This window comes from Phaethon aethereus (genome assembly GCF_964289735.1).
Source record: "Phaethon aethereus genome assembly, chromosome: 2".
NCBI lineage: Eukaryota > Metazoa > Chordata > Aves > Phaethontiformes > Phaethontidae > Phaethon > Phaethon aethereus.
In genome coordinates this window covers 53,282,558-53,296,991 of record NC_138582.1, presented here as the reverse complement: position 1 = coordinate 53,296,991, position 14,434 = coordinate 53,282,558, and the positions used below count along the sequence as shown (strand labels likewise).

General features: G+C 39.7%; 1 protein-coding gene across 2 annotated transcripts; it reads left to right on the top strand.

The window, feature by feature from the left end:
* Positions 1 to 1,665: 1,665 nt before the first annotated feature.
* Positions 1,666 to 13,730, top strand: RIOK3 (RIO kinase 3; the record flags this gene model as incomplete). Of its 2 annotated transcripts, none has more annotated exons than XM_081996766.1 (13): positions 1,666 to 1,728; positions 2,808 to 2,929; positions 3,766 to 3,911; positions 4,040 to 4,144; positions 4,751 to 4,860; positions 5,586 to 5,729; positions 6,604 to 6,731; positions 7,893 to 8,081; positions 8,571 to 8,730; positions 9,747 to 9,827; positions 9,916 to 10,005; positions 10,365 to 10,472; positions 12,372 to 13,730. In XM_081996766.1, 13 exons carry the CDS (start codon positions 1,666 to 1,668, stop codon positions 12,471 to 12,473), a joined length of 1,548 nt encoding a protein of 515 aa, XP_081852892.1. In that variant the 3' UTR covers positions 12,474 to 13,730. The 2 variants fall into 2 exon arrangements, with proteins under 2 accessions (XP_081852892.1, XP_081852891.1); XM_081996765.1 differs by having other exon boundaries at positions 2,793 to 2,929.
* Between the last annotated feature and the right edge of the window lie 704 nt (positions 13,731 to 14,434).

Here is a 14,434-nt window from a genome sequence, read left to right as displayed (position 1 = left end):
AAATTCCTGCTCTGTCTAGATTTTAAACTATTTTTATTAGGAGCTGGGAATGTGTGGCAAATTATTTTTTTTACATGTCATTTTACAGAACAATTCTTCTAAATACAATTCAGTTCAAAGCTTGATCCATTCATATAAGAGGCCTTGGGATCAAGGCCTAATCGTGTTAATATTTAGGAGACTAATATAAAAGACTTATTTCTGAAAATTAAAAAACGAGTAAAAAGACAAAGGAATATTAAGTAATTGTTAATGCCTTTTTGAACTAAAAACTACCAAAATCAGTTTTCTTAATCAGTGCTTGTACAGCTGTGCTAGTAATGATTTTCTTGGGGCAGCAGGACATTGCTTTGACATTCTGTTCATTTATAAAACTGATACATTTAGCCAGCGAAGATTGAAGGGGGCATGGCAGCAATCTTCACACCCCAAAAGGGAGCTGCAGAGGCAAAAGAAAGAATCTCTTTCCGACAGGGCTAAGGGCAGAGAGGATAAGAACCACACTGGTACGGCATCGCCAGACTAAGCCATCGCCATGTCTCCATGGTGTACGCCTGTGTTGTGCCTCAGGCTGTGCACAGCTGAGGCAGGAGTTAACAGCCTGGGTCCCTACCCTCTTCCAAATCATCTGCCCTTTAGTTGTGGACTTTCTGCAGTAATTGTAATGCCTTATGTCATTGAAGGTTGTTGAAGACAAATTAGACAGAACTTTGGCCGACCAAGCCGATTCTTGCATGCCTAAGAGTTGATGAGAGTGGCTTTTGCTGGCCTGCCCTGGCAGCATGGGCTTTGCTAGATGCGTAACAGGGAACTTAACTCTGAGCAGGCCGGGGGATGCGCAGGGGTTGTACAACCCCTTACCGCTCCTCCTGCTCCTGGAGCCAGCCAGCTTTGCTCGGCTGGTTTTCTGATTATTGACAGTGGCCGTGATGGCACAGTAGTCTACGTTTGCGGATACCTCTGATAACTGGTGGTAAGCCAGGTCTGATGAGGTTTCTAGGCACTGCGTCCTTCCTGTTGGGCAACTTGCTGGAGCAGAGGTCAGACAGCGACTGCATTCTAGCAAAGCACCATCCAGTTGCCCCTGTCCTGGAAACAGGGCATTTTCATCACGATGCTATTTTCCAGGTAAACATTACATATAAAATTGACGTGTAACAGGTGTCGGGACACAGACGAAGTATTTAATTTTGTATTTACAATGAGTTATGGGATCAGGATCAAATTAGTCTGTTCGCGTATGGTTTCTTCTTGCTGGATCCCCCCCCGGTTACTTCCGCAGATAAAAGCAAACGTCACCTATCTACACGCTATTTGTTTTTCTGTCAGCACGGCTCGCCGGCGGCCTGGCTGCTCCGCGGGCACGTCGCCGTCGCTCCCGTACCCCGTGCTAGCCATGAGCTCCCGGAGTATAGCCGGCCGGCCGCCCCGCCGGCGGCCCCGAAGGGCTTCGGGGTCCGCAGGTGACCCCACGGCCGCCCCACTGACATCACCGGAAAGGCGGGTGGGGTCCCGAGCCGCCGGCCAATGGGGAGCCTGACGGCAGGTGACGGTAAGAGAGAACGGGAGCGAACCCGGAAGGTTTTGCATTCGGAGCGCCGCTGCCGTGAGGAGAGCCCCCGTCGCCGCTGTCGCCCTCTCGCACTCCCGCCTTTGCATGCGCAGATGGACCCGGTAGGAGTCGCCGCTGCCCCCGACGCCGGGCCGGGCCCCGCGTGGCCGAGCAAGGTGAGCGCGGGCTGGGCGGGGGCCGCGGGCGCAGGCCTGGCGCCGCGGCCCGCCGGGCGTTAACGGCGGCGGGCTGGACGCTGCCGGGCTTTGGCGGCGGCCCGCGGGACTGTGTCCAGCCGCCCGCGGCACCGGGGGCCGTAGAGGTGTGACCGCCGCTGGCCTAGCTCCTCGGGGGTGGAGGAAGACAAAAAAGCACGTTGGGTCCCGGCCACCGCCTCCCGCCCACTGTCGGTCACGGCAGGGACGCGGGCGCGTAGGCAGCTCCGGTACGCGGCTGGCCTTCTTCCACCCGCTTCCCTCCGAGCGGGCTGAGGCCGTGGAGAGGGCGCTGTGAGGTGGTGCCCCCAAAGCCAGGGCCACAGTTACTTGGCGAACTGAGCGCTGAGCGCTTGGCTCCACTGCCCGAGTGAGTAATGGCCGCGCTGGACAGTGCATGGCGAGGTTCGGTGCTAGGAGCAATTGTCTTCCTGGTGGAGAGAGCTGCTGTTAGACCCTGATAAATGAGTCGCTTCTCTACAAGCGCTGTTGGTGAGCAGGGAGTTGGGTCTAAGTGAGTTTGGTTATTAAGGTGGTAGGCAGCGATTCATCATTCCCCAACCCCTGCCTCCCCAAGCAAAGCTGTGTGTGTGCTTCTAGGTTTTTGAGGAGATGTTTATTATGATGACTGTCCTTCCAGGCCTCCAGAAATGGGGGAGGAAGCTGTATATAAGCCAATAATGTTGTGTTATTCCAAGGGAAGTTGTACACAAGTCTATGTAAACTTGTAAACAAACTTTCTGGGAAGGCTTTGCCTTTGTTTTCAGAGGGTACTCACACTGACAAACTGACTCTTGTTTCCCCCATTAGTAAGTGACCATTAACATCCTTTCAATCACAGTTCTCCCTATTGAGTTTATGAAACTATTCCTTGAGGTATTTTCTGTACTGTAGTTTATCATAATTCCCTGTGTATCTGTAGAAGACAAGCTCTGGTAAGATTACATGAGCTTATTTTAGAGCCAAGTCATAGCTAATTATCCTGATTATTGTGTTGCCACTGCATTTCTTGCTGACTTGAATAAAATGTTTATTTGCAGTGTCCGTGGGGAGTCCCTAACACAACATCTATATCATGTTCCCTTGCTGATGTAATGAGTGAACAGCTGGCGAAAGAGCTGCAGCTGGAAGAAGAAAATGCTGCTTTTCCTGAAGTGGTTGCGTAAGTTTAAATCCTGGATTAGTGATCTCCATAGTTGTGAAGCCATCTTCTAGCTCTTCTGCATTTTCTTACAATGTGCTTAATGTGTAGTGATACAGTAAGTGCTTTGCCTATTATCTCCTAACTCTGCTTCTTCAGGTCTCTTTCAGTGACAATGGCTTCCCCAGTTAAAACTCTTCTTTAGATCTTTTTTCTTTCACCCTTCCTCCTTTCTTGATATTTTCTTCATGCTTTTGGGTGCTTTAAGCCAGTTTGTAAGCTACGTTTTGAGAAACGTCAGAAATTTTTTTTTCTTCCCTTTTAGAGAAGCTTGTTAACAGTGTACAATGTTATTTCAAGATCAGGCGTATCACCTGTATCCTCCTAATACTTGGAAGCTCTAAGCATAGGCCAAGAGTCTACCAGTTCTGAACTCATACAAATTTTGCCTGTGGTCTTTTCTGTGAAGCAGAGCAAAGCAATGCTGTTTGTTTTTTTTAAAATCTGTTTTTATTTATGTATTTATAAAAACATATCTACACATGTATACACCTGTATGCCTTCTTTCTCTTTCATGAAAGGCATTTTAAAAATAGAGCCTAATGCTTCCTACAGAATGGTAAACAAGTAAAAGTTTAAGTAATGTTTGCATAGCGAAGGACTGGCTAAGAGAAATGAAGTCATGCTCCATTAATATTTAGTGTTGGCTTAGAGGGGGTGCGGACAGTTGAGATCCATTAGCTTCTATGCAGGTCTGCATGAAGTCTTTTGTACAGAGTGATGAAATAGTATAAAGTAGTGTTTCTGTTTAGATTACTGTGCTTAATTCTTTAAATTTCTGTTTTGATTTTACATAGTGTTGCTGAAGGACCATTTGTTACAGGAGAAAATATTGACACTTCTAGTGACCTAATGCTAGCTCAGATGCTGCAGATGGAATTTGACAGGGAATATGATGCACAGCTTCGGCGTGAAGAGAAGAAGATCAATGGAGATAGCAAAGGTACCCTCATCAGAAGAAGTATTTTTGCTTTGGAGATATTCTTGGTACTCTGCTTAAGTTGACAGAGCTGTGAGGAAGTAGCAAATCCCTGATAATCAGACATATCCTTATTTGTTTTGTTTCTCAAGTCTCCATATCCTTTGAAAATTATCGAAAGGTGCATCCCTATGACAGTGACAGCTCAGAGGATGAGGTTGATTGGCAGGATACCCGTCATGATCCTTACAGAGCAGGTACGTGGCAGTTTTAAACTTTTTTTCAGTTTTTATTATAATTTATATATATTATTTATAAATCTATATAATTTATTATAATTATAATTTCTTCAGTTCGTAGACCTAAGAATATGACATAGTTGAAGTAGGTTTTTTTGAACGTAAGGGAACATACCAGTTGTATGTAAAATTAGGTTACCTAATTGGGAGGTGTTATGCAGGAAGCTGGGCGGGTAAATTCAGGCTTCTGTCTGCCAGTGTATTGGCTTCAGTGGCTGAATCTGGCGAAATAACTACTGTACGTGGAAAGTATTGTGGGATATGCATATCCGTCATCTACATATAGCTAGGGGCACCTTCACATGATATTGAATATTGCTGTCTTTAACATGCCAAAAGTGTGTCTGACACCCCAGAGAAGACATAGAAGTAAGTCATAATATAGCAAAAGAAGCTGTCATGTTTAGGATAAGAGAAGACTGCATTAAGATCATACAATTGAAGTATTTTATTCTGTTTAATAAATAAAAGTATGTTACTTTTGCGGGCATTGTGGAACCTTTATGGACATTAGTTATGTTTGTTTAGGTGTAAAGTTTGATTTATTTTTCTCACTGCTGGTAGATAAACCTACTACTACACCAAGAAAGGGCTTCATAGGAAAAGGAAAAGACATTACTACTAAACATGATGAAGTGGTATGTGGCAGAAAGAACACTGCTCGCATGGAAAATGTAAGTGAAAACTTAGGGAAACTTATCTTGTGTGTAAAACTGGAATACTGTAATTCAACCAAAGAACTAATGCTTGTCCATCTATGCTGATTTTTATTTTTTTCATTGGATGAAAGCAATGCAGTGTTTGGATTAGTTATTTGAATCGGCAGTTTGAGTTGTGTGGGTTTTTTTGTTTGATAATAGTTTGTTGATGACCATGATTCAAGAATTTGCACAGAACTGTTTTGGCAAAAGAAAACTCTCGGCAAGTTTGGTATGCAGGCAAATAAAACACCAAGGCTATTTTTGAAAAGCATAGCTTTTCAAAACTATGCTGTTTTGTCATGTAATCTATTTTTTTTTAATTCATTTTGCCTGATGAGCCAAGTAACTTATTTTCAGTCAGTTGTTTGACTTAAAAATTTTTCAGTCTGTTTGTGTAGTATATACCTTTCGTTTCTTTAATGCAACTGGTGCAACTTCTGCAAATAAGGAAATGCTGCAAGTGCAATTTTTACAGGATATTAGATAATCTCCTATCAATTTGGGCAGAACTCTGAGTTCTGAGTTTAGAGCAATATGTTTTTTAACACACTGACAACACACTGAAACCACAAAGGTGGTTTCACATAAGTCCTAATCTACCCTAGGTTTTTCCAAATCAGAATGAGAAATTTCTGCTTGTGCCAGCTTGTGGTGTCTGCTAGTAACAATGCTTAAATTTCTATTATTTCTACTTGCAGTTTGCACCTGAGTTCCAAGTTGGGGATGGAATTGGGATGGACTTAAAGCTGTCAAATCAAGTCTTCAATGCCTTAAAGCAACACGCGTACTCTGAGGAACGTCGAAGTGCAAGGCTCCATGAAAAGAAGGAGCACTCCACTGCTGTATGTTTTTAATAGTAAAGTCTCTATATACTTTTTATCTTGTGTAACAGCTGAACACTGTTTTGGTAATTTCTTTAAATGTTCCATTTTAGTAGAACAGTTAAGCAATATTATGTTAACATTGCTGAAGGAGATGGTATCAGCCAGCTCCTGCTAGAAAAAGGCTGTCTTTATTTCAGCTGCATTACTGAGAGCCATATCAAAATAAGAGCATGCAGCTTCCATTTTTGTCTTACTGTCTTTCCAAACCTGTCTCTTAATCAGCTACAATGAGTAAACTAGGACTAAAGTAAACTAGAACTAATACTCTGCAGTTGAACCATGTGGCTTTAAATACCCATCTTCATAGCAAGTTTCAGGAAGATGAGGTGACCAAGTAAACTCTGACTTAATAACTTAGGAAGTCAAGAGTTTGATGTGCTTTATGGGAGAGTTTAGAGCAGAGCCTCTGGTAATACCTGCTGTGGACTTCTTAAATTTGGGTGTTTTGCTTTTATCTTATTGTTACTGATATAAAAGGAATATAATATTTGGGATATTTTGATTCATGATTTGTAAAGACTTCCTGAAAACACGGTAGAAAGTGCTTTTGAGCCACAGTCTGTGCTTTATGCGTAATTGGTAAAATACTGTATGTGCCACACAGCTGATAAGGTACCTGAGAGTGTTAAATCTTAAGGTGACAGTGCTGGAGCAGTTTGGCTTTGCTTCTGTTTGTTTGGTTTGGGGTGGTTGTTTTTCTCTATCAATTGAGAGAATGCTTTTAATACATTATTCTTTTCACCTAGTTGAACAATTGCGGTATACAAATGCTCTAAACACTGTAAAGGAAAGAATTGGTTTAATGAATTGAGTATTTATTTCTTGCCCGTAGGAGAAAGCAGTGGATCCTAAAACGCGTTTACTTCTGTACAAGATGGTCAATGCTGGGATGCTAGAGACCATCACAGGCTGCATCAGCACAGGAAAAGAATCTGTTGTTTTTCATGCATATGGAGGAAAGTAAGTATATTTTTTTGTATTTCATAATAGCTTTAAGTACCAGAGATGGTTTAAAAAGCAGAAACCACAAAAATATTTAAACAATCTGTACTTTTTTTCATTCCCAAGACTTACAGTTAGTATTCATGTATGTGCAGATAATAATAATAAAATCTGAAAACCACATGGTACCAATTGTAAAGTAAAAAAAAAAATCCCCACTTTCCTCCTTGGAGACCATTTAATGTACAAGGACAAATGCACTGTAGCTTTCTGTGGAAAAATACCTACTCCGTTTATGAAAAAGAAGCCTTGAGGTTTTGAGGAACTCTTTCCACCGACCTACCCCAGACTACAGAGGTGTCATGATGATCTTAGGCTACCTCAAGATTGTCCTTACATACGGATGGCTTGTATTATCAGCTCCATCTGTGCAGTTCAGTAGAGGTGCTGTTTCTTACTTTTAGGTTACCTTGAGAATAGCGTTGGGATGCTGTTCACTTTGCAAGTCATGTAAGAGTCCAGTTTTAAAGACTGCCATGCTGGAAGGATTGTAGTACGTTAATAGTGATTGTGTTGCATTGAAACACCACGAGTTTAAAGTGGTTTAAAAAACAACTAATAAAGCCCAAATATAGATAATCTATTAAGAGATGTTGAGAAGTAAGTTGGGGGTGTGGAGAAAAGAAGCATCTCTTTTTTTTAAAAAAAAAATAAAATACTGACCTTTTCTTGAATGATTTTCAGGAGTATTCTTTTGCTTAGTATTACTCAACGGGCAATATCTTTGTGGTGCTTAACATTGTGGTACTACTATTATTGTTCTAATGCAAGACTTTTTTCACTTGTAATTTCTTGAAGCAAGTACGTGTATTAACAGGGCTGTTATTAGCTATGACATTTACGTAAAATATTAACAAATTGGGAGATGGAACCTATTTGATGAAGAACATATAATCCAAATGCCCAAATCCAAGCATTCACATATAAGCTTAATTGTAGAACTCTTATAAATTTAACTTGAATTGGCTTCCAAATTTGATAGAAAATCAGATCTTTTCCTCTCTTATATTAAAAATTGCTGTATCTTGCAATATTTAAAAAATAGAAAAACAAAAACATGCATTTGCTTGTAAAGATGCAAATAGTTAACTTTGTTATATATTTGACTTTTTCCACAAGAAGTGCAACTGAAGATAAAGTTATACCTCCAGAATGTGCCATCAAAGTGTTTAAAACAACTCTCAATGAATTCAAGAACCGTGATAAATACATTAAGGATGACTACAGATTTAAAGACCGCTTCAGTAAATTGAATCCACGAAAGATTATTCGTATGTGGGCTGAGAAAGAAATGCATAACTTAACAAGGTAATTAAAAAAAAAAAGTGTAGTTGCCAAATGCCTGTTGGTTTCCTATTCTCTGTTTAAGGAAGATACACTATGTCTGGGTAGAAGTTTAGATTTTATTTTTAGACTAAATAATATACAACCTGGCACAGATTGAATAAGCCTCTGGTTTCTTGCAGTGCAGTGAATTGTCAGCGTCTTCAGTGATTTGACAGCAGAATTTACAAGCTCATGAAGTTAACAGACTCTAACTATGAAAGTGATTAGTTTTCCGTGAGCACTTTCAGACCAGCTTATGACTTCAAGATCTGAATTTTCTTATGTGAAATACTGTGAAATATATATATATTCATTCAGTTTTCAGTTCGGTCTATTTCAAAGACTTTTTGATACTGGATCAAGTTTCTTACAATGTTCTCAGATTGGAAATGAGCAAGCAGGAACTAGAACTGTAGGGTTTGGGGGTTTTGTTTTGTTTTTCTTAATCAGTATCTATTTTCTGATCCACAGAATGCAAAATGCAGGAATTCCTTGTCCTCAAGTGGTTATCCTTAAGAAACACGTCTTGGTTATGTCTTTCATTGGCCAGGATCAAGTCCCAGCTCCTAAACTAAAGGATGTAACACTTAGTAGTGAAGATATGAAAAAGGCCTACTATCAGATTCTTAATGTAAGACAATGCTGATTTCTCCTCCAATTCTGGGTTGCCTTTTCTTTAAGGGGAATAACTTAAAGGACAAATCAGCATTTATTTACTTTTCAGGATGTTTGCATCACTTTCAAGATATGGAGTCCAAAGGCTTACTTTGCTGCTGTTTAATGTATGACTTAGAATAAACAAACAATTATGTGCTAAAAAAATAAATTGAATCTTAATCTGAATGGAAAACGTGCTGGAACTTGATGACAAACAGATACTTAGCAGCAGAGGATTTATGAGCAAGTAGTCTTCCTTTTATAGAAGCAGTATGTGGTTTAGAAAGTTTGCTGAAGTCTTTCTGGGCTTAACAGAATACTTAATTTACAATGCTGAAGCACTCTCCGGTGGATAGCCCTTTCCCCAACCCCTCTTTTTAGCAAATCTAGAAATCAGAGAATGAATTAGAATATTGCACGGTGGATACTTTACTTTCCTCTTATCTGCTGCAATTGGTTCAAACATGTACCTGCTAACTGTCCACTCACTATTACATTACAAACGTTAAAGAAAACCCCAAAAAGCAGAACAGCCAACCCAGCAGCTTGATAATATGTGTGGTCTGTGCCTCAGATCTTGAGATTAGTAGAGCAACGCAACCATGTTTTAAGTGCATATGCATACTAGTTAGGATTCAATATCTAAAACTGTGAGACTTCTTTCCTGTGACTGGGCTGAGAATGACAGGTATATTTAGAGAACACGTTTATCTGTCTCATGCACTTGGACTACTTGGCAGAGCTGACATGAGTTTACCAGACTGATTCTTCTGACTTGCCAAAGCTAGGCTCAGTGATAAAAGCTTAGTTTGCTGGCAATTTACCAAAACTGCAATTCCCTGTATGCAACTTTATTGAAGACTTGGAAAAAATGATGTAAATTAGGTAGGCAACTGGGGAAAGGCGCTTTTTTTTTTGTTAGAGTCAAGCAAACAATATTTATCTGGAGTAGAGCACACTTCTTTCATTCATTAATTTGGTTCCTTGCAGATGATGCAACAGTTGTATAAGGAGTGCAACCTGGTCCATGCGGATCTGAGTGAATACAACATGCTTTGGCATGATGGGAAGGTGAGCTTATTCTTAACATGGGAAGGAAAGGTTTCATCTAATGAGAAATGTCAGTGCAAAGTGACTTGCTGTCTCGCTGTGACTACAGGTCTGGCTTATTGATGTCAGTCAGTCTGTGGAGCCAACCCATCCTCATGGACTCAAGTTTTTGTTCAGAGACTGTAGGAATGTTGCACAGGTAGGACCTCTTCATCTGACAATCTTTTGAATGCTGAATGTTTTCCAAGATAAAGTCAATGCAGACCTAACTAAAAATCAACCAATACAACTCTTTAAAAAATGATCACCACCACACATATATAAGATTACTCTTGCATATTGTCCATACTGATGGTGTCCTCCAAAAGGGGAAAAAAGTGTGGAAGAATAAAATGGCACCACTGGAACTTAAAAGTTCTTTCAACTATTTTTATCAGTAGGTCAACAAAACAAATAATATCATTTTGACTAAATATTGTAATTGTAACTTGGGGAAGGAAAAGGAATATTTTGTTTGTGTAGTAAAGTGGTTAATGTGTGCTTTTTATACTTGACTAGTTCTTCCAGAAGGGAGGTGTGGCAGAAGCACTTAATGAGCGTGAACTCTTCAATGCTGTCTCAGGTTTAAATATTACAGCTGACAATGAAGTAGACTTCCAAGCAGAGGTACTGCTTTCTCTGTGCCTAACACTTTAATTTGGTTAGCTATAGTAGCTGTTGTAATACCTTAACTTTCTATGTTTAGTTTGTATGATTAGTGTGTGTGAGTATAATTTCAGCAATCATTCTGCATCTTTTTTTTTTTTTTCCAAAACTTTATTATTTCAACCTAGTATAAACTTTTTTGCTCTCTACAGTTACCTGAAAAGAGGGTTGTGGTGAGGTGGGTGGTTGGTCTCTTCTCCCAAGTAACTAGTGATAGAACAAGAGGAAATGGCCTCAAGTTGCACCAGGGTAGGTTTAGACTGGATATTAGGAAAAATTTCTTTACTGAGAGGGTGGCCAAACATTGGAACAGGCTGCCCAGGTAAATGGTGGAGTCGCCATCACTGGAAGTGTTTGAAAAACCTATAGACGTGGCCCTTCGGGACATGGTTTAGTGGGCATGGTGGTGTTGGGTTAATGGTTGGACTTGATGATCTTGAAGGTCTTTTGCAACCTTAATGATTCTGTGTGATTGTGTGTTTTCAGATTGATAGACCTCTCCACCTCCTTTCCTGGTCCTCTTGCTCCCAAGTGTAAAAGGCTTCACGTTGTATATAATTTCTTCTGTCAGTGTTAAGGAAAATTTAGTGATTTGCTTTAGTTTTAAAAGCAAGTTTTGTTGTCTTTTCCTTACATATGTTAAAGGTTGTGCAGAGTAAGGAAGGCTGGGCTAAAAATAATAATTCTTCTACTGCTTATTTTTCATGTTTTAGATTTAACTTACTTGAGCTTAAAGTTTAGGCTACCATTTTCCTTTTTCAAGCCTAAAATCAAGCTATTGTAAGCGTGGACTAGGAATCTTTGGTCACCTTTGGCTTTTAATTTTCAAATTTTGGCTGTAAACTCCTCAAGGTGTGCATCCTGATATCAGACATTTATTAAAATAAGTTGTCAAACATTATATATTTGCTAATTAAAGTCAGGGTAACATAGCAATTCTATTCTACTTGATTTCTAATGACAGTGTAGGTTTATGCTAGTCCAGCATGAAGTAGGTGGGAGCTTGAATCCAGTTAACTCCTGGGGCAGGTCATCAAAGTGAGGAAGAGATAAAGTGAACACAATGTCACTGTTCCACGATCCTTATGTATCAGTTAATTGAGCAAAAACTAGTTCTCTCACTGACTTTGTCAGGAGCACTGGGATGTGAGGTGGGTTTTTTTGTTGCTGTTGTTTTACATCATCTTTTGTGCTTCTAAGTTTTATGGAAAAGACATTGCTGTTTACACAGAAGTGAATTTGAGCAGCCCATCCTTAAACTTCAGACTTTCAGTTACTAGCAACTTCAGTCAAATTATCTCCCCTGGAGTACGAAAGGAAGTAATCCAAGCATAATAATCTGAAGATCAAAATAGGCTACTGTGCTGTGTTACTTTGCTTGCACAAAACATTGAAGTGTAACAGTTTTCAGTTTTCACCATTAAAAATGGTTGCAGTGGATTTGTAATCTCAGTATTACTTGGAAGTTTTCCAGTGCTGGTGCATTGGGTGAGTTACAGTGGAGGTGTTCAGAGTTGGAGAAAGGAACAGTTCTGTACTTCAGGGAATACAGCTGAAGTCTTAAGAATCCTCCAGTCCTTCCGGCAACTTGTGCATTTCAGTTACATAGCATGAAACTGTAAAGGAGTGCTATTCATTTTATTAACTTGTTGAGAACAGATGATTCAAGCTTTACTTTCAAAGTGTGTCACTCCGTACAGGAGTGACTCCATAGACTCCATACAATGATTCAGTCAGAATCATTGAAATAGCAATATTGTATAAACGTGATCAGTCATCTAAAGCTGCCTTTTAACACTGTTGAGAAACATTCTGGTGCGGTTTTATAATTTCAGCGTGGATTTATTTTTGGGTCTCTAGATTGAAGCTTTGGAGAAGATGAATGAAGATCATGTGCAGAATCACGGAAAGAAACTGTCAATGTTTTCAAGCGATGGAGACCCACCTATATATGATGAATAGCACTGAGTGTATAGCCGCTAACGAAACGAAACACAAATTTACTGCTTCTAACTACGTTGGTGCAGTGGTAAATGTCAACTACCAATGTCAAGAGAGAGTGGTTGACTGGGAATACCAAAATGGAAAACACAGCGAGCACACGGTGATGCCTCTGTCTTTGGTTTTGTTTTTTTTTTTAACTTAGCCCACCCATCAGGCTGGCAGTGTGAGAATGGACTGTCACTACCTCTTCGGATGGTCTGACAACTTCACCAGTTGCCCAGTTACATTAGACTAATGTAGCTGAGGTGGTCATATTTTGCATGATTCGGAGCTTATGTGTTTTAGTTTTTAAAAAAAAAAAATCTAAAGTATTTAGTGGGAAAGCATACTAGGAGAGTCCCTCTTTTTTCCCTATTGCTACTTGAAAAACAAGTTTAAAATTGTGTGGACACAATGTCAGCAAACCTTTCATCTTTCTCCAGCAGGGCACAATGAAAAGTCAAACTATGCTCTGCAATCATACGAAAATGTTAATTTAACAAGCCAAAGTCTTTATATATGCAAAAGTCTGGACCTTTCCATTTGAAGTACATGGAATGCATCTCTCCCACTCTGTAAATAGAGTTGGGTATTACATGAGAAACATTTAAATTCAGCCAGCCCAGGGCTTCTTTGGTGACATGCAAGGAAATCCTGAGGGCTGCATCCAAGTTGCATAACAAAGAGTAAGTTCAGTTGTAATATAGAAATGTTTCCAAGAACTTGGTGTAAGTAAAAAAAAAAAAAAAAAAACACACACCAAAAATACCCTCTATAGTAATCCCATCTCTAAACTGAAATTCTAGGTGGAGCATCAACCATTCTTACTCACCCTGAAGATAATCATAGACTATGAAAACCAAATATTGATCATCATTATTGTTAAACAGCTTTTTGCTTATATGTGCAAAAATACTCAAATTTGTCTTTCATGTTTTTATTCTTTATGTCAGTCTTTTTATTCTAGCAAGTTCTAAAAATCTAGCAATGTTCCTTTCCAAAACGACACATTTAAGATGAACTGATGTAGTGGGATGGTTTGGAATTAATAAATTCTGATCAACTTCTTTTTAACAGATTGCTGTTTCTGATGCTGCTCTTTATCAAGCAGAATATAGTGTTGTTACATGTGACTTTCTCACAGTGTGCTGTGAAAGTGTTTGGGTTTTTTTTTTTTAATTTTTTTGTGGTTGGAAAACTGGTGCTGAAGTAAAGACTTGAGATCTTGTGGTGGTATTCTTGCGTGGTTCTTTGCATTGTACAGGCCTTCATTGATACTCAGTGCTGCATTAAAGCAGTGTTGGGATAGGACTACGCTAATTCATTATAACAATAGAAAAAAAAAATTACATGAACAGTAAACAATCTTGATCTTTTTGCCAGTTTCATCCCAGTACTTGGATCTTCTTCCCTTTTCTAAATTAGACAATTGTTATGCATTTACCCCTTACTTTTGAAATAAAGGAACTTACCTCTATTGCAGACTTAGCAATTAGGAAAATACTTCAGTGAAAACAGTTGCCCAAAATAATGCTGGCGGGGAAAGAACAGACTAGGTACTGGGAGGGAAGTGCTGCGGTTATCACCCCTTCAGGAAGACTGAAAGCTTCTCTTCTGTTGTCAAATCTAACCAAAGTTTCCTCAAAGCATTCAGAGGAGAAGGCTTTTAAAAAGAAAAGCATAGTCCTATGCTAGGCTTATTACAAGTCTCAATACTTGTAATGTTTCTTAGAGAAAAAAATGTCTCAAAGCAGTTGCTTATCCCTTATAACATGCTTGTCTAGGAAAAGTGCTGATTGCGAAGGATATCTGCATCGAGAGAGGGGAAGAGAAAGAGCAGGAATAAGGGGAAGTTAGGGGAGGGTCTTTTTGGTTTTACAGAGGAGCTTGCCTGTATCATGCTTGAAGGGAAGCCTTGGTTGTTACTGTCATTTTTAATT